Source organism: Centroberyx affinis, unplaced genomic scaffold, assembly GCF_046629955.1.
Source record: "Centroberyx affinis isolate AG114_WGS23_722 - 3 ecotype Tasmania unplaced genomic scaffold, CSIRO-AGI_Caff_v1 ptg001302l_1, whole genome shotgun sequence".
In the NCBI taxonomy this organism is placed as follows: domain Eukaryota; kingdom Metazoa; phylum Chordata; class Actinopteri; order Beryciformes; family Berycidae; genus Centroberyx; species Centroberyx affinis.
The window spans coordinates 93457-114530 of record NW_027279808.1 but is presented as its reverse complement, the minus strand read 5'-3'; the positions used below and the strand labels follow the sequence as shown (position 1 = coordinate 114530).

The 21074-nt window shown below is 41.9% G+C and overlaps 1 protein-coding gene across 1 annotated transcript; it reads right to left on the bottom strand.

The window, feature by feature from the left end:
- Nucleotides 1-4445: 4445 nt before the first annotated feature.
- dlx4b (distal-less homeobox 4b) lies at nt 4446-10654 on the bottom strand. Its single transcript, XM_071525534.1, has 3 exons — nt 10110-10654; nt 8757-8950; nt 4446-6821 (listed from the first exon to the last, which is right to left on the bottom strand). The coding sequence occupies exons 1-3, from the start codon at nt 10429-10431 to the stop codon at nt 6564-6566; spliced, it is 774 nt and encodes a 257-aa protein (XP_071381635.1). The 5' UTR covers nt 10432-10654; the 3' UTR covers nt 4446-6563.
- Between the last annotated feature and the right edge of the window lie 10420 nt (nt 10655-21074).

Sequence of the window (21074 nt, the reverse complement as noted above, 5' to 3'; positions counted from 1 at the left end):
GCCTCCCCTGGTTTAGCACTGTGAGCTGCGTGCAAAGCGCTGCAGTAGGAGGCGACACGCAAGCAGACATGTTGGAGTCACTCGGTTTTATTACTATTCTGTTGCCAGATAACAAGAGAGAATACAGCTCAGAGAGAGAGAGAGAGAGAGAGAGAGAGAGAGGGGTGGGGTGAGGTAAGTCTCTAGCCTTAGGGGATCTCACACGCACGCGCGCACACACGCTCACAGCAGGATATACATATATATAAAAAACTGCCCAAATCTTCAAAGTATCGGAAAGCACAACCCCTTATTATTTGTTTATTCGAGATTTACAGCTTAAATATCTTCACACGGTTTGTTTGAGCTAATTCATTGATTTCTTTCTGTTTCCTTTGGTGGGTGGCTATCTTTACGCGGGACTCCAGATAAGAAACTATTATGTCCAGTGGTCATTCATCTAATTACAGACACTTTGTCCAATTTAGGGAAATGTCGTTCCACAATTTATTATAAAACCTAAGGCTACAAATTTCTGAATTTCAACAAAAGGTTGACATTCTATAGGCCAACGGTGATAAAACAGCCGCACGGGAGCGACTGTGGCACATGTAAAGTCTGGGGAATAAAGTCATATTAATTAGCTGATAATAGAGGTAGATGCTAGATAAACACAACAACTACCCCGATAATGACTGTTATGTCAGCGCCGCGGAGTCAGTCATAGGCCTTCAGAAAAATAACAACAGGATTCTGTCGCATCACTTGCTGCGTCCTCACAACTTAAAATAAATTACACAGGACACGGACTTGCCCCTAAGCCTGGCCACACAAACCATGGATTATTAAGTATGTTGCTGAAATTATACCATAGAGAAACCGCTGATGCCGAACTTCATATATCCAGATGGACCACCAAGGCGCCATTACGCGCCGGGAGAGAATTTACGCACGGGGTTTACTCGTTTTTATAACCTCCTCTACTGCTTTTAGTAACCTGAAAGGTATGCACTTACTCAGGACTGTAGCTGTTACTGTATGAAACCTCATTGCACATTGTGTCATTTTACGCTGGAAGACCACAGATAAGGACTTCACAGAAAATGGCCATCTTAACAAGTCACTCGGTCTTATACTCGGGTTTTAAAAATCTGTGTATGGGTAATTTAACTTGTTTCGATAAATGTCTTAAATCAAGGATAAATATCTTGACATAACTCAGATCACTAGTGTCGAGATAATTTTACTTTATTATGTTTCTTAATTTTGGAGTCAAAATAAATTAAATGACTTTTTAAGATGGATATTTTGTGCAAGATTTCCCTGTTTGGCTAGAAGCAGCCTTGGTTTCCTGCTGTTGTCATTTGAAATCCTTTGAGCATCTTTATTGATATAATTTTCTATGTGTGCACAATCAAATGTGTTTAAGAAAAAAAGCATACCGAATCTGGAACCTAAATGTGAATTAGCCTACAGCCCATGTGTTTGTTTTATTTTGGGGGTTTTGAGTCATTATGCAACATAATCTAATTGCATAGTAATTGAAACATTTTCAAATGATTATGCCCATTTTAAGCAGCTTTAAATTTGAGCTTTTGTTTTTTTTTCATTGCAGTCATGCATTCTATTATTAGAAACATTTCCCACTGAATTTCTTTCAGTTCATAGCTGTTTTCCCAGTCAACAAAACTTTAAGGTTTCTGATTTCAATCATTTGAAATTTACACTGATCCACAATATAAGGAGTTTTGGAGACTGAAACCAAGATATTTCACTCAAGAATGAATCATAAATGTTTTCATTGCAGTTTTGTTATCTTTGATTTTACATGACTGAACAGCTGTAATTTCCATGTATTCAAGTTCACTGACATCTGCTTTATTCCAAAAAGGAATGTGGACATCTCTAGCAAACTTCATACACACTTCTTTCATCATTTTGCCATAAAAAAAAAACAAAAAAACAAAAAACAAATGTGTTGGAACTCCTAATCCTTTTTCCCCAATGCCTTCCCTTTATTTTATCTCCCTGAACCCAACACCAGTTGTCTACAGTATCACTCATCGTTTCAGCACACAGTGTTTCAACATGCTGATCTGACAAAACTACCATGATGACTATTGGCTTTTGATATCAATGAAATCTCATCAAGAGGACATCTGACCTTCCCTCGGTGGCTCCCTCAGCATGTGTGGCCCTTGGCTGCGCTTGGCTGCCTATACGTCGTCGGGGGAAACATTTGTGCCGAAGACAAATGTGTGTTAGCTATACAGGCTGCACTTGTGTGTCTTGTGTGTGTGGGCTGTGGAGGTCAGACGTGTCCATATATGTAATCTCTAAACATTAACAAGTGTAAGTAGCCACAGCGCGGGGGGGTGAACTGTTGAACTCAAAATGTGATACTGCATGGCACCACATCACAACACCCTAAATAGAGTCGGTGCCCGGGCTTCTATAAGCCCTTCTCCCCCCCCCTCCCCCCTCCCCCCTGCACCAGGCAGCAGTGTGGTGTCAGCACTTGTCTCTGGGGTGCAGCGATACGGGTTGAGATGGAGGTCGGCAGCTCGTCAGCACGGCAAATGCAGCCATGGAAAGACTTCCAGCAGCTGTCCGGCTCTCAGTCCAAGCCAGGCAGACCCTTCCCCGCATTAGCATCACTCAGTATCGCCATTTTGCTGCAAACTGGGATGAAATGAAGAGAGAAAGGCATTCTTGACAGCTGTGCACTTGTGAACCCAGGCTGACCTCAGGGCCTGGGCTGGGCCGGGCCGGGCCGGGCCGGGCGAAGCTGTCCCGGGCTAGGGCGGGCCGGGCTGGGCTGGGTCGGGCTGGGTTTGGCTGGGCTGGGCCAGGTTGGGTTGGGCTGGGCTGGGCCGGGCTGGGCTGATGCTCCACAACCAGTCAAGCTTGTCACATCCTGATAAACCCTTCCCATGGTATGGGCTCAGTGCTGCTCCAGCTTGAGTTCAACTGCATGTTCAAACTGAAGTGACCCGTAAGCAAAATTGGGGTTGCAGACAAGGCTTGCAATAAAAACACAGAGTAAAAACAGACAATAAAAACAAAAAAACACAGTAAAAATAATAGTGAATCAATAATAAAGCCTTATGCTGTAGGGTACATTGATGACAGTAATTGTTACACATATTTTTGTTTCACGGCTTGTGTTTACAGTTTGCCTGGCGTAAATCCAGTGTTTACCTTTTGAATCTCAGTGTGTGTGTGTGTGTGTGCGTGTGTGTGTAGGCACTCGTGCGTGCCCTTCTGTCTGCCAAGTTGTATTCCATCTTTTAATCCCTCCAAAGCGTGCATCATGCCCTCCACTAAGTCAACCCTTCCTTCAGATGAAACCAAATCGTGCATTCTCTCTAACAGGGAAGCTGCACACAATTACCCGAGATGTCAGATCGCTCAAGTTAATAACAATAATCACCCAAGAGACCGGCTTTGCCATTCGTCCCCACGAAGCAACTGGGATTTACTGTAATAACAACCTATTTTCCCTCTCATTGCTATCCTGCAATTAAAACCCACCAGACACCTCGGATCTGATAAGGCTAACCCTCCGCAGCATTGATACAGTCAGACTTGCCTTTATCATCACCCTTCAACCCATCTCCCAACCTTCCTTCCCCTCCTCTTAGCCTGTCTATTACATGAGGAGCCTTTTCACTTTCCCCTCAATCTGCCTGCATGATAATTGGCCCCGTTTGAAAGGTCCTACTCTGTCTGTCCAACTCCACCAGCCATTATTCTAATCTGGAGATGTAAAATTGCCTATAATTTTCGCTGATGCCCCGTCACTTCATTCAGCAACGCTCGCCTCTTCTTCCCTGGGCCCGCATGTTAACAAGGCACATAATCATCAGGGATGGGGAAAGGGTACGAGGGTGTATATATAAAGAAGGAGATGTTAATGAAACACAATGGCTTGTCTTTATCTGAGAAAATCAGCTCGGAGGAGTGAAAACACAGGACTCTGATATGGCTTTGTTCTTTCTAACAGCAGCACCGCCAGCTTTCCACCTCCTGCACAAAGCTTCAGCTCCCTGACTAAGGTAAGATAGGACTGTGTGTGTGACTGACTGTACTGTTAAGGTGCTGCTAGCAGTGATAAAGAAAAACTTGATGTTAGTTATAGGAGGTATGGCATGTTATTTTTGAATACAATCTTAGCACGAAAGGAGACACGATAAAGCAGCTTTGTGTGAGTATTTAAAATGCCTTTGATGTAATTAATCTGTATCTTTTCAATTTAAAATAATCCAGCTGCATCAAATATGCTGAAATGAGAAAACTGTGTACAGTTCAGTGAAGCACATGTTGATATTTAGTTGACATGTTAATAATAGCTACGTTTGTCTTGCATAAAGCAAAAAAGACTAGACTGGAGCATGAAGTGTGAAAAACCCTGAAAGGTCATTGGATCTCATGACTCTTAAAATGACATCACATTGGAACAGGCTGCACCCTTAATAGAAATGTATTTCAATGGATGAAAGTATCAGTAATATGAAACTCAATCAAACTATTGTGAGGAGAAAAAATAACCATAAAAATTGCATTACACCATTTTTAATATCCCCTTGTTTTATATAAGTCTTGTGAATTGCGAAAGATCATGTACATTTTATATTTCCTAATGTTTGCCAGGCAGCCTAGAGAGAGGGGTGACAAATGAAAAAGATACAAGAAGTGATTGGATGTTTTCTTAAAAGCACTATTCGGCTTCATTAATCAGCGCCACCACCACGCAAACTGAACCACACTCAAATGAGCATCAGCCCACATAGCCGCACACTGTTTGTAGTGATGTAAATAACTGCTCCTCAATGTTTAAACAGTTAAAACGCCACAATGCGCAAATCAGTACAAACGACTATAAATCAGTCGCAGTTTCGTGAAAGAATGGTACAGTCATTTATCATTTTACTATGACAGGGACCGTTGGCATGCGTGTCTCCTCTCTTCTCCTCACGGCATGTGTCCCTGTCCAGTGACAAAAGGAAAAATCGCAAAGTGTGGGAACTTGCCTCAGAGATTCTTACATCCTTTTAAAACGCAGAGGAGAAAGGCTCCTTTTTCGCTTTAAGGAAATTTAAGATGAAGCACTTGGTCGCTACCGTCCCTGGGCTTTCTTTCAAATGATATGTTGCCTTGGCATATAAATAATAATTGCTAGATTATTGTTCTGTGAATAGTTCATATTCCAATATCTACGGTCTTTTGGTGAAGTAGCATTTTTCTGTTCAAAACCATAGAAGCCAAATCGAAAGGGGCTTGTCATAAACCAGCTGGCACCAACACCTGTCCAGTGCGTAAACGTGGCACACTAAACCCAAACCCTGTGAGTAAAAGTGGCACACTAAACACATACCCGATGCGTAAAGGTGGCACCATAAACCCAACCCAGCGCGTAAAAGTGGCACGCTAAACCTAAACCCGGTGCGTAAAGGTGGCACACAAAATGTCCCACAACCCGCAGCCACTTGATACGTCATTCCTTCTGGACATTAGTCCTTTCTTCCTCTAAGGACAGAACATTCTGCTGGCTTTGAATTTCAGATAATTATCCTGCGCAAATGAAAGCTTAATTTAACAGTGAGGAGTCTTATTAGGTGCACGAGGCTCTTTCCAACAGCAATTTATCTCCAGGTGTTTTGAAAAGGTTTTGACCTCTTTAATTGTCGAAATTCAAGCAAAAGTTCAGATTTTACTTCCATCCGAGCTCAGCACGGTTGATGGGCCAAAGGGAGGTGATAATTGGTTAAAACTTTTTCAGGAAAAATATTCAAAATTACAGGCGTCCCAAGTTATATATATTTATCTAGAAGTTAAGAAAGCCTTTGTTGGAAAAAGTCTTTGTTCATGAGACTTTAACAGTCTGACTGTGCCTGGTTGCTGTTAATCTGAAGCCATACATACTATTGAAGGGTTTGGACTGTCATCGGGCCCTTCAACAGTCTGATGAATAAAAATGGCTGTAAATGTGATCAGACACTCTCTTGACCACTATTTGCATTAAACTATCGCCTTAACATTTTGACAATTTCAAAAAATTTGACTGAGCAGCCACCTACACAATAATGCCACACAATAAATGAATCATAACGTCGATCCAACAGCTGTTTATTTGCATAATGCTCATAGCATTTGCCAAGTTGGACCATGCAGCCTAAAGTCGTGGTGGACCACAACTCTTCTGATAATAAAGTCGACCTACACAATGGTCAAAACATGCCTTTATCCGGAATCACTTACTAAATTGCACACACTAAGCCTACAGCCTACCTCAGTTAGTTTAGGCCGTGCACTAGATGTTGCAGTGACAAAACCAAAAACCAAATCTAAAAAAAGTCATCTGATTCCCGGCTGCAGCTGGGTGAATTTTGCAGACAGTCAGTGAAAAATGCATCCAAAACGCACACGGAATAAAATGAATATGAACAAATTATTTTCAACACACATTTAAACACAAGTCAACTTTGCTGGCTTTGGCTGAGAAGTGGCCTAGAGATAAATCACCGAGTTCATTGTCGCGTGAAGGCCGAGCACCTTGCCTGCACGACAGTAAAACAGTCCACTCACATCATCTGAGGCCTGGGCATCGCATCCTGATGGGGGTGGTGGTGGTTTGGGTACCAGTGACCAAAATTGTTCATGTAATTGTTTGGGTGCATTTGGGCTCCTTTATTTGCCATCGACACCTCCCAGAGTTGGGGCAAGCCAGGCGAGCAGGGAGAGATGGAGCTCGTGCTGTGAAGATGTTCTCCCTCTGATCCGCTGCCATGCTTCATGATCTTTTTATACTTGGACCGCTTATTCTGAAACCATATTTTCACCTAAAAAAAGAGAGAAAACACATAAAATTGTCATCGCGGTTAACAATCAACAGTAATCTAAGAAAATTATGCTGTAATGGGCTTTTTTATGAGCATATTTCCCCAATAAAACGCAACACACATTTAAGTATTGGCCTGCATTGAATATTGTCGTCAGTAAAAGGGAAAATAGCAGTGGGTCTTTAAAGTCCTCATAACTCACACATCTTTTCTGTGTCGTTTTTGCAAATCCCGAGCCAATCCTCGGCCTATATGGCGTTTTGTTAGCCTATTCAGAGAGATGGCTGAGTGGCACTTGTAATCCATTAAAATTGAGCTCTCTCATTGTTCAGTGTTTTATGAGTCCAGTCTGACGGCAACAAGCCGAGACTAAGAGTATTGTGAAATAAAAACAGCCCGAACACAGCCCGGCTAACACGCCCACGCTGTGGTAGGTCAGTGAAATTTCTGCTGACTCAAAATAAAATGGCTATTTTTATAGGCGCACAATGGTGTAAATATTCAGAAAATGCATGAAAGAGCCCGAGGGAGTCAAAGCAAAAAGCTCCCATGCGCAGCAGCACGACAGACAACAGAAGTGGAACAACGATGCATTTTAGGGATTTAGAGAAAGTTTGCAGGAGGAGCTCACATGACAGAGTGGATTCATCTGTTTATCTGCCATTTTGAAAATATAAATTACACCTCAGACAATTCTATCGTGCTGAAAGCATAGAAATGTACAGAGCAAAGCAACATGAAGACCTAATTTTGATCCCATAAGAAAATGATGTGTGGACTGGAACATGTGCATCTGTTTATTTGTCTCCAATTACAGTTACAGATCTATGTGAAATTGTTCCCATACTGCCGATGTCATCCTTACTTTCCCATATTAATTTCACATAATGCGTGACGGTGTATATAGAGTATGTGTGAGCTGTATGTGTGCGAATGTAAAGACACAGTCTTTGCAAGTACGGCTACCGCAGGCTTGCACGTTAATTTATTATAGCTACCTCTACAAACAGAACACAAACACTAACAAACTAACCCTAACAATTAATTAATAAATTAAATAAATAAATAAAATAAATAAATAAATTAAACAAACAAATAAATAAACAAATAAATAAATAAATAAATACATAAATAAATAAATAAATAAATAAATAAATAAATAAATAAATAAATAAATAAATAAATAAACAAATAAATAAATAATATTAAGCCTACAATTAAATGTTGGAGTCCCTTATCAAAGAGTAAAACTGTATTAATTTATTTAATTGCAGGAGGTATCATGAATAATTGCCCTATTGCAAATCACTGTAAAAATAGGTGTTAATAAAAACTAATAGAGCTTGTTCCCTTCATTTTTCAGACACGCCTCGCTGTTTTTCTCATTTATCAATTTGTATTGATAATTTTGTAATTACAGTTGAGCTCCGCTCACAGAGAAGGTGGGTTGACTCACAGTGAAATTATAATGCTGAAATCAAGCATGGTAAATACGGCTGCATTAAAAGATTGACTTACAAATCACTACCATTAGGTTTTTCATTTGATCTCCAGAAGTGCTGTGAGCCTTAATAACAGTGAACAAACAAGAGATTTCCTATTCAAACGTTGCAGGCTAATAACCAACAGCTTTGTACAAATCACTAATACAAATAGTATTTTTTGTCTTCAGTTTCTTATCAGTTGGCACAAAGTAAGGCATTTAAATGTAAAATATTAACTTTCCCAGTAATCCTATATTAAAACAAGCCACTATATGTTAACATTTGCAGGCTTGCCATTTTAGGCCGGGAGGTTGTGCTAAATAATTTACCTGCAAAATAAATGTTAATTAGTAATAGGCATATATTAAACTATGCAGAGCGTGGCCTCGGTCCTACATTCAACATATTGCCTGCTATCCATCCAGGGTGTCTGGGTCACGTGAAGGCCCACCTGAGTCTGGGTGAGGCCCAGCTTGGCCGCCAGGTCGGCCCGCTCCGGTAAGGCCAGGTACTGGGTCTGCTGGAAGCGCTGGTGCAGCGCCTGCAGCTGCAGACTGGAGTAGATGGTCCGAGGCTTCCGGATTTTCTTTCCTTTGCCATTCAGGCGAATGTCCCCGTTTTCAATCACTGTTGACTTCTCGCGATCTTTGGATGGAACAAAGAGCAGAAAGTGATGTGAACTAAAGGTGTTTTGATTTATAACCTTTCCTCTTTACGTCAAGATAACTGGTGATTCACGGTGAGGCGTTAGAGCAGACCTTCAGTCTCTTTAGATGATGGATCACTGACCAAATGTTACCATTTAACACAAAATAAGAGCATTAATGAGTGGTATGATTTTAGAAACTAATCCCAACAGTGAAAACATAGTGCCTGGATATTTTGACCCACAGGCCTTGGACTGCAGGCTATCCACACAGCCTCAGGGCCTGAAGGCCTAAACACACGACTGTAAAAACAACAAATCAGCGTATACTATTATTTAACAATCATTATTGATCTAGTTTTAAAGCGTTGCCAGATCTCATGCTCACAAATGCATATGCCTATAACCTATATAGATATATATTTTTTTATTTCTCGACTTTTCAGTCCACGTAAATTAAGCTTGTTTCTGTAGTGTTTCCAGTGGAGGATCCACCTGTGACAGTGGTAACACTGTTAGAAACGCGCCACATTTCTGCACAGACTGGATCAGACTGATAACAAGAGCGCAAAATACAAGGAAAATTGTTTTTAAAGTGGCAAACGACGAGCACCCCCACAACTCCACAGAGATTAAAGGAGTGCTATTTTCTGGAATCGTTTTGTTAATCTGCACTAACAATGGGGGTAAAAACCGAGTTCCTGAGGTAGGCCCAGGCTACACGGTCCATAATTGGACTTACCCACAGAAAATTATGGTCAATAAAATTAATGGCGCCATCTGCCTTCATTATATAACATGAGTGGTAAAGAGAGAGTATCCCTGCCAGGGGCATGGTGGAAGAAGAGGCCTCGTTTTGACGTTATTACCTCTTAAATCGCAGAAGTGACAATATACCTACTTTTGTCAAAGCCTTAATTAAATTGTATTTCAATACATGACATACTATGTGCAGCAAATTGACTTGCCTATTACACCTTCAAGTGAACTATTATTCTCACAGGCGAAGTGTAATCCCCTCTAGATAATTGCGCGGCCTGTGCGTAATTACACCTATGCACAATGGCAATCTAATAGTAAAAATTATATAAGCTCTAATATGATATGATACAGTAATTTAGCCATGCACGGCTCGATTTACAGGACTTTCTCACATACCTGTCTGCTCTAATCTGGTGTGGCCCAGACCGCTGCTGTTGCTGTGATTGCTGTGCGGGTAGGGCATGTAAGCAGACGGGGGATGAGTGTTCACCGCGCCGGGGTAGGCGTAGCCCAGAGAGCGGCCATACGACGCGCTGGGAGGAAAAGGACTTTCGTGCTGAGAATGGCCGGCAGCATGCAAGCCGTGAACGGGGTAGATGTGAGAGAGTCCGGGGGAGTGCTGCTGGTGCGCCGGGTGTCCGTGGCCAAACTCTAGAAAGGCCGATTTGGAGGGATCTGCGGCATTCAGACTGTCAGGCATAAAACCCATAGACATCATTAGCTAATACGCAAGTCCATAAACCCGTCGCTCTGAAGATTTGAAGGTTTCATGAGTTCTGTCGGACAACGAGGAAAAGATGGAACAAATCCACGCTCAAGTCCAGCGCATTGCTCATGGAAAAAAAGTATTCCAAAACAAAAAAATGGGTATGTTCACGACTGTTTGGGTGGAAAAAAAACGAATAAAAGCGAAAGGGATCCTTCTTTACATCATTGTTGAGCTGACATGGTTCTCAGACACCTCCTGCCTGCAGAGCCTCAGACATACTACCTTCCATCAGCGCGCTCTCTGATTGGTCTCCAGCAGCCAGCTGTCACTGGAGCTCCACATTAACTTCATTAACATATCACACTGGATGCAGCTCCGCGGCCAGGGACTCGTTTGATTGAGCATTTGATAATCCATAATGTGTTTATAGGTATAAAATATTCTTTTAACATTTCATCGATCATATAATTCCATAAAGATTTCAATAGGCTATCGCCAAATCGAAATACGTTAAGGTGCAGAGTTAATATTGCTGTATTTTTCTCAAAATAAGCCGATTTCAGGCGATTCAATATGGAAATATTTCACAAAATTATTGACATATAATATCATATTATATTATTATTTTATATTATTATATAAACAGCTATTATTTCACTTTTAAAGACACAATTTATGATTATGCTGACAGACATGCTTTGTTAATTATACAGAAATCAGGGTTTGCTAATTAGAAAAATGTTTTCTGGATATGCTGCAAAAGACTTTGGTAAGGGCAATCGCTGATGCAAGAGCATAGGATACAAAAAATAAATGGTAGGCTTATAACCTTTTCTGGTATTAATAGATAACCTGAATAAAATATGACATTGTTTCATTGTAATGCCCTGTACAGTTCACGGCAAAAACAAGCTATATTTCTCTATCTGTCTTAATAGTTTACTGTAATAATTCGCCCAATGTATTGGCAATTCGGGTTAAAGCAGTTTAACTGAAAGTGAATCGAGTTGGTGACGAACAGTCTGATCTTGTTGGATTTTATCTCTGAACGAACGCAGTTGTCAGGAGGCTGACATCTCTCTGGAGAGGCGACCTGTCCTCTTTAATTCCCGCAGTGGCGCCGGTTTAAAACTAGAAAACAACTATCTTATCTTATTAGAAACACTTTTCCCAACTTCATTTTGAAACCGAAAACTTCATGATCATTGTGAAAATATTTTCTGGTATCTGGCATATTGCTCCTTGTATGTAGCATGTAGGCCGAATATTCACAGTTTTACTGCCTGGTAGAAATAATGGCACGTAGCCTAAGTGGAAAATTAATCACAAAACAAAGAAATTTCTCTATGAAAAGTATCTGGAAAAATATCTGGAAATACAAAATCAAATATATTTCATTATCTACAGACAGCAGGTTGGTGTTTCCATGTCTACTCACCTTTCTAACGGCTTGCTCCTGGCTGCTGCCGCTGCGGCCTGACTGAGCAGGCTTCATCTGGGAGGAATACACTTCTATAAATTATATACTGCTCATTCAGCACTCTTCAGTCTCAGCTTCGTATACCTTATAAAATAGCCAAGCTCGGCTACCACAAATACTGCTCCAAAACAATTAGTTAATTTCCATAATTATTAGGGTAATTCATGCGCAGTAACCTAAATCAAAATACTTGAGGGCAGCAGAGTATAAAAGACATACAGTGACATCACACAATGAAAACGCAGTTGGGGGAAGTGTTTTGATGCCAGTGCAGATAATTTAGTTTATTTCTGGGCTTGCTCTAAGAATGGATGAAGAATGAATATTTATTTATCAGTAGATTTTCATCCCTAATAACCTGAAGCAAGAGAAGAGGAAAGAATGAGGAACTCTGAGCGATGATCACAGTCCAAAAGGATGTTTATTGTCAATTCAGTATGAAACAAAAATATGAAGCCCACAGTATGTCACTCATTTTATTTTTGACCCGCTGTCAGGGAAATCAGGAAAAAGGTGTGAAAACATACCTGCCAAGAGAGGAATGGAGGGATTGTAAGGCAGACTGCACAGTCAGCAAAAACCACAAGGTGCATAAAGATATACTGTGGGAATGGGGAGAAAATGGTGACCACAGGCTTAAAGAGCAACCCTGTCTCCATATTCCAGCCAATATTGACTCACTCTCAACCAGAATAAATCCACAGGTGGAGAAAAACACTGTGGGAGCAGAAACAGTCTTGATATCCTGCTGCCTTTACTGTATTTTCAACATCATTTGCCATTATTCGAGAGAAAACCTGACGGAGCCACCGTGTGTCACACTGTGGCATCATACCGCTGCAGAGGATTTCACCTTTGCCTCAGCTAAATCACATGTGAGCTCGAGTCAAATTATAAACAGAGTGTTTGGTGGGTTGAGCGCGGTGTTGAGCTGCTGTCCAACCCAGTCATTTTGGTCATGTCCTGCCCTGCCTGCAACTACTGGGAACCCAGCAGCGCCGGGCCTGCTGGGGGCTGGACCGCTTCCCGATCCCCACAGGCCTCAGCCAGCCCGCCAGCCAGAACAAAGCCACAAATTATTATCATAGTAAAATTTCAGTCACAATAAAACGCTGCTGAGAGGCCAGTTTCATATTGTGGGCGAAGGCTGCTGACTTCACACATAAAGGCCTTACAGCTGTAGAGAAATTACATCGCTAGATTGGGAGAGAGAATGTGATATCCATGGCTTCATGTCTAAGAATTGACCCTATTATGGATTTATTGCAGCATTAGTGGGGTAACCTGCTTCTTGGAGTTGGGATTATGGTAGCAGTAAGGTATTTCCAGTTGGCACCCAGTGACTGTAACATTACTATTGCTATATATGAGCAGGTGTTGCTTTCAGAGCCCAGTTTTTATCATGGGGAAAACAAGTTTTATGGCTGTTAGTTCACAGGGAAGTCACCGTTTGACAGATGAATGGGATCAATAGGACTAAATGAAGAGAAACAGGCAAATACAGGGCTGTGGAGGCTGAGGCCTATGGGCAAACAAGCACAGCAGCTCCCTTGTGAGGCACTTCAGCAGCTGAATGCGGAGGATTGAACCGTGCACGTGAATATCTGTCATAACCTCGCAGGGTGAGGGCCAGGGTGTGGGCAAGAGGTGTGTGAGAGTGAGAGAGAGAGAGAGAGAGAGAGAGAAAGCGAGGTAGAGAGGAGGCTCTTTAAGGCTTGTAATTATGTCTGCATTACGGGTGAAGAACAAAGGCGAGCCCCGCAGTCATAAGGCTGGGATGGGTCCTCGCCGTGGCTGTCTTAATACACGCAAAGGGAAAATGTTAATAACAATACTCCTGAACACGGCCCAGACTCACTGGCGTCTGCTATCCCACATGGTGCGCATGGGCATACAGTACGTGTGCAGATGTGTGTGTGTGTGTGTGTGTGTAGGCGTGTAGGTGTGTTTTGTCTGCTCTCTCTTTCACACTCTCACACTCTTTCACACACACACAAACACACACACCGGTCGGATTCGTCCATCATGCGGCTCTGATGCAGAGTGACAGCATTCCTTGTGTACAAACCAAGTGCACATTCTCATGCGACTGCTGGGGCTGTGATCTCCCCCACTGGCACGTCATGTTTTACAAGCAGACCTCTGTTGGGGCCGAGCTGAGGGCCGACTTGTGTTGGAGTGACAGTCCACAACCCTGACAGGATGCCAGAATTTATTATCATAGGCTCAGCTCACCACATAATAGACAAGAGTAAAGACCCAAACCCCCAAATGTCCCTTCTCTGTTGAGCTGAGGCGATGGATCTGAAGCTGAGGTGTGGTTTGATGGGTATTATCCCCACAAAAATGCATAATTCAGTCAGATTGGGTAAATCAAAGTATAAACAAGCCGTGGGAAACATGAAAATATCTCACATAACAGTATAGGCCTTACTGGAGTTTTCTTGCTGGTAAAATATCAATATCCAAAAGTGTAAACACATTAGATTTCAAGTCAATGGAAGAGGTGTTTTTGTTCATTTGACCCTGATTAAGAGGTCAAATGTGTTTTTTAATGCCACTTTCATAAAGGCTTTTAAATTACTTTTGCAGCAGCAGTTGGAGGGCCTTGGGGTTTTTCCACTGATTGGAGATCTATGTTTTTACATTTTCGGGTATTGACATTTTACCAGGAAGAAATTTCCATATGCACCCGCCCCCAAAGAGCACCTGTCCTGCTTTCATATAGTGCAAATCCAGACAACCCTTCTCTCTGTTTTAATATGAAAATGTCTGTCTGATGTGACATGCCTTTGCATTTTTCCCCACTTTAGGCAGGGGCATACCACTGGCTCCTGGTATTAAAACATCTACGAAACCTACAGCCTCAAACAAGCCGATGCAAACAATAGGATTTACATTTTTTTTTTTTCTCTTCATGTTCTCCCCTCAGGAGGGAGAAGGAGGGGACAGACGAGGAGCCGGAGCGGTGGAGGAGGATGGACGGCCTAATCTTTCCTCCAGGCAGCATCAGAGGAGAACGCTCATATCTGCCCCGGCCAGCGTCTCATTCCTCAAGTGCAGCCATGTTGCTGCTGATGTGTGTTGTGCCTGCTGGGAGCCTCCGAGGGCCCGCAGAGTTCACTGGTGTTAAAAGATCACCATCACTCAAGTGTAAACTGCTTGGCTCAGACAAATCAAACATTTACACATTGATCCGTATGACTAATATCCAGCCCTGTTATTTTGGAATATTTTCTTATGAAGTAAGTTGGTGTATTTATGGATTTGCTTAGTTTCAAATTCCGCCTTTAAAACAGACCACTGATTTATTATAGTTATTATAGTATGCTCGAATGGTGTTTATGATGTGGTTTAGATGCTTTATGATTTGGTTTAGTAAAAAGCTAGCATTAAAGTGAACTGTCCATATCTTGTTTTCAGTATTTTGATTTATTTGTGGAGAGGATTTGTCCAGATTCAAATTCTGAACCTAAAGAACAGGCCATATATTTCTCCCATTCTTATTGTTTTGTTAAAATGTGACGTGGGCCTGGTTTCTGTTAACCTTTATGAACTTTTTCTTATTAAAATCAAAGTTCTTTATGATTTTTGAGGTGAGGTCTGATCCAGTTTCCATTTCTGTCTGTAAAAAATAAGACTCCACTCTAACACACATGCTCAAGTGTTGTTTGCTTGTGAAAATATAGCCTAATTAATCATTAAAGTGCTGATTTTTAGCCTATGGATCAAACTTTTGTTCACCATTTGGTGGAAACTTTCTGGTTTGCAATTTACCTATTCTACTGTATCTTAATCCAGAAAATCTAAATTTTATGAGCTTTATTGATTTTTATTGAGCCAACAATAGTATAAAAATAAAATATTATGAGTAAAAAATGTTGTGTCATCAATAATCTTGAGTAGCTACAGGTCGACATGAAAAAATAAAAACAAAAAAAATCAGCACTTTAATTATTAATTTAAATTGAGGACAAAATTGATGTGTCTCTCTCTGCTATATGTTTTCCAACATGATAAAAATGTCATGCATATTTTTTTTCCCCACACTGCACTTCAGACTCAATATTGTTTTGGAACAATTTACCGATTTTATTACAATGTCTGAAAACTGGGACAAACTCCTTAGTTTTTCTCTATTTTGATAATTTAGCGTGTACGAAATATTTATATCGATGGTCAAGAATTATGATAATCTTTGACCATTCACCATAATTGCCCACCATTCACTAGTATTATTTTGGGATGAATTGACTAATATCGTCATTGCATAGTTTAATTTACCAATTGATTGAAAGTCAAATTATAGATTAATCTAAAATTAAATCGAATTAATTAATCAGGTACTATAGCCACAAATTAATCACCATTTGTGCGCTTTTTGGCCCCATTTTGCGCAAGTCAGTTCCGTGCTCTTTATCATCATCAGCGGGACCTCCGATCAAGCACCTGCAGCTACCCACCGGGGAAAAAAACACAAAAAAACAACAGCAAAATAGACCTACAATTAGCCCCCAAAACTAAAGTGACTCAAAGTGAATACCACTGCGTGGGAAATGCCAGAGTGTGTCTGGTCTTTGGCTCAAGCTTTGAATTCATCATTGGCATAATTGTTGCCAGAGAGCAGATGACAGCAACATCGCACACTGCCGCTGACTGTTAGATTTAAACTTTTAATTGATTGGTTGAATATAGAGGCCTTGGCAACTCGGAAAAAAACGTCTGGAATCCGTTAACCGTAATACGCGTATAAGCCATTCTTGTGCAACCTGAGCTCAGTGTCATATGGGGGCATCTGATTTAAATGGCTTCATTTGGGAGAGAGCGGTGGTCATATGTCAAAATTATAGTCTGCTGATTTCTTCCTAACGTGATCCGCAGTCTGGCCGCAGCTCAGACGCGCACGCCAGAGCATTTGGCACCAATTCTCAGTACATGAGCAGAGTGTGCGCACACGCACGCACGCACACGCACGCACACACACGCGCACGCACACACACATGCACACACACACACACACACACACACACACACACACACACACAGACCTGGCTTTACTTTACTGTATAATATTGAATATTGCGCAAATCACCCAGCTGACCTGTCCATATGAGTCCAGGGTGTTCAGAACTGAGTGAGAGCCCAGCTGACAGACAGCCAGTGTGACAGTAGTGACTGTGGATTGAGTTACAGCCTTCGCTCTAACAGCTCAGCTTGGCTGTAGCTCCTAACAGTCTGTGCCTGCTCCACATCTGGAACAAAGAAGCCAGTCTGGGTCTACCCTTGGTGTTTACAACTCTGTTGTTTTCTCACACTCCTCGCAAAATGGTGCCCAAACACACATTCCAGACTCACCAGCTCAACATGGGGGGAAAAATATACTATATTTTTCCACTGTAAATCTTACCCTCAGTGCCAGGGAGGCTAGTAGAAAAACAAAAGCTGGAAGCTGGCATGGATCAGCGGGGCGACAGAGGGTGGCAGCGGCTTGGAGAGGCAGAGAGAGAGACAGTTGTCTGTCTGAGAATCCCACCTGGCTCGGTGGCTGAGATGGCATGAGTTCAGCTGAGGTCACCACAGCTGGGGGAGTGGCATCACGGGCTGCCATGGCTCAGTTTGTTAACTGTCTATTTACGAGCATCTGAGGAGACATCTGAGGAGGCATCTGAGGATACATGCTAGCAGGGACATCTGAGGAGCCTTTTGTGAGGCAACTGTGGAGACTGAAGTCCACAGACAATATGTTCAGCCCATCATTCTCCTCTAGGAACAATAAAAAGATTCATGAAGCTCATAAAGTCGGTAGAAAGGCCTATAGGTTTAACATGCTGCAGATGTTGACACAGCAGAAGCATATGAAGTATTCTGGAGGTTTTATAATGTTTTGTTTTTCTTTCTCCTGTTTGCACCTCTGCAGAGAAACCAGATGAGATGACAGACGGAGGTGGAAATAGTCAACACACAGAACAATGATTTGCCCAGGGGAGCCGCACATGCACACCCAATCAACACACAATGACACACGGCTTGGGGTTGCCAGGTTTAGACAGCAGGCCCTGTAAAAGACCGGTTTACCAGGTCCAAGGATTATCCATCTGAAGTTACCTGCCCCTCTGGTAACGTGAACCCCCTTTTGTGGTCTGCAGGGCAACAGTGTGCTAGATAAGCGTCAGTTTGAAATGCCGGAGGTGATGGGGGTGACAGGCCTTGGAGGATGGGACATCTGTCTGGGCGGCGGGACGGTCAACCTGTCACTCTTCTGGCCGGGGTTGCCAGGCTTAGAGACAGCTCTAAAGAACAGCGGCCATGTAATCTTGCACTTTATATATCCTTTTATCTGACATATCGAATGTTTTTTGTGAGAAGTATAAAAGCACAAAGTTTATACATGACCTATATGTCAAAACAGGTTTCCAGCAAAGTGCAGAGGCCTACAGCAGGTTTTCTATTATATGTGTCCATCCTTTGAATAGAGAATTAATATTTGGTTTGATATGGAGCCTGGCAGCCGTGGGGTCAAATCCCTCTCTTTATGGCTCTTCAATGGGAACAACTTGACAGGATCAAGTTCAGCTCCTGACAACAAGCCCCGACTCTGTCAAGTGTTAAGTTCCATTGTGACCTACAATGGGACACAAAGGCCCCCACAGCACCCAGCCTGTCCCATGCCACCTATCGGATAACACAGCGTCTCTCGAGAGAACAAACTGATATTAAGATATACAGTATGTGTGTCATTCATGTGGTAGTTTTTAAAAAAAATGATGCAGCATGACAGTATGTTGAGAATTTCACTGCACTGTGCATGCAAATATTCAGGGTCCGGATTCACAAAAGTCCGCTTAAGTTAAATTGAGTAATTGTAAGAAGTTACCTAAGAAGAAATTTTAGGATGTTGTTAAGAAGGTTCTTAAGTGCAATTCCCCAATTGTTTCCTTAAGATTAATCTCATCTCTTACAAACTTCTCAAATAGGGCCTGCCTGGCAACCGCAATGTAAACAAGCATAAAAGGAGGATTTTCCGCCTGAGCTGCAACCCATAGTGCTGCCTTCTAGAAAACAATTTGCAACAGTTCCTTGGGGTGGCTATGGTTTAAGTAAATAAATAACTTTTAACTATAGGAAAATGGCTCTGACGCTTGTTACTGCCTTTTGTCTTAAGGCCTGTGTAATTTGCTAGCTTCTTTTAATGAGACATGAGACATAAGATATACGGCAAATAAAAACTGTTACAAGCTACGCTTAACAATAAAATGTTAAGCTTAAAAGTACAGTCAGTAAAACGATTAATACTTTAAAATCCCTACTTATTAAAGTGTGAAATATGTTTAAATTAATTAATTTAGAGGCTTATCTTTTCACTGCCACAATTTTAAGTGGAAGATTATATTAATGTTAAGAAACAAATTAAAACAAATTTAAGAACTTTGCTTTCAAGAATCCCATTATTTGTAAGTTTTCTAAGAAGAAGGTTAAGAAAATACTAGGATAAATCTAAACTTTTCTCAACTTTTTTCTTCAGGTAAATTATGAAAAAAAGTAGCAAGAAGATTTTTTTTTCAAGAGGGTTTTGTGATATTCCCCACATAGTTAAAAAGAGAAACCTTTTGTGACTAATAACCATGAAAATGTGAACTACTAAGCAGCCTGGCGTTTAAAGTTGCTCTCCTGACCCTTGCTTCGTCGTGACCATTTTGCTGCGGTGCTTCAGGTGTTTAACCTTGTCATATTAAAGCGTTTGTCACTGGAGGGCTAGACGACTGGGGCCAGGACGGGCCAGGGATTTAAAAGGCCTGCGCTCCCAGATCATCAGATTGTCTCTGAAGTCTGCCAAGAAACATCAAAGACTCAGGGACTCGCTCATATCATCTTTGAACCTCACCAAAACACGCCCTCTTCACTCCCTTCGTGCATTCTTGCCCTACATTGCTGGTAGTTCCTTATAATATTTTGTTCCAAAACTCTAAATAGAAATGATAAATACAAGAACAAAAACACACCCAGGGGAAAATTAAAAGATCTTCTGTGCCCAGGAACATCTTTTGAGGATTTGTTGGGGGTTTTTTTTGTCGGGTGCGTGGGAGTATGACATGTCATGCCAGCGCTCTGTCAGTCTCGGTCTGAGCAAGCCCGGCCTCAGAGGGAGCAGCCTCCCATCAGCTCCTGGCCAAGATTGATGGCTATGAAAGAGCTACCTGAGGGAGAGATCAAAGTCAGACAGGATACATACGCCTCACCGTTTAACTCTTTCATCTCTAGCCTTTTCTATGTGAGTCATGACCCTTCACCTGTCTATCTGTTTGACCTCTGCTTGATGAATGGATGAATGGTATTGACACTTGGTAAGAATGCCATTTTCGTTTATTCACCCCCCCAAAAAAAAGGCAAACCATGGAATGTAAAATGGAAAAAATGAAACATTTTTCGATTGCTAAAATTGACTGATACAATTTTGACAAAAGGACCAGATAGAAAGTAGTTGGTAGGTGATTCCATGTGCTGTAATACATCACTGTTTTTGCTGTTCACTGCAACAAAAAGGACATTTCAGGTTCCTCAACGTGGGGCTCTCCTCACGGTGGAGGCCAACGATGGAGGGCTATTTGCATTCCAGCAGCGAGAGTGAGGACAATTAAGCCATTTCCCCTCCAATCTATCTCCCTCCAGCCAGCCATCCAGGCAGCCCAGTAGATCAATGGGAACTGCAGCTGCACAGCCCATGTGTGCCAGGCTGAGACAGGGGAGAAGATTGGGGTTAAAACCCTCCTGGCCCTCAGATTGGCTCCATACCTGAGTCGAAGCTTAGACTAACCAACAGCTGTCGCTAGGCAGAACAAGGAAACAGAGGTTCTCACCCCATCTGTAAAAGCATTACATGGTTTCTGGCTTCAGCCCACTATTTATTTTGTTAACGATTCGAGCAAAGATGCCTGTATTTCGTATCAATACATTGAAAGCCAGACCCTCAGTAAGCATCTTTTTTGGACCTGAAAAGAGAAAACAGCTGGTAGAAGAAGCTTCATCTTGCTACCTGTATTGCTATGGGTAAATGAAACCATGGCAGCAGCCCCAGCTTCCATCACAATCTGCCCCTGAGCGTTTCCCCAGGCACTCTAGACCGGCCACTCCAAAGTCAATTAGCCAAATCACGTTTCACAAAAGTAGCTGAGCT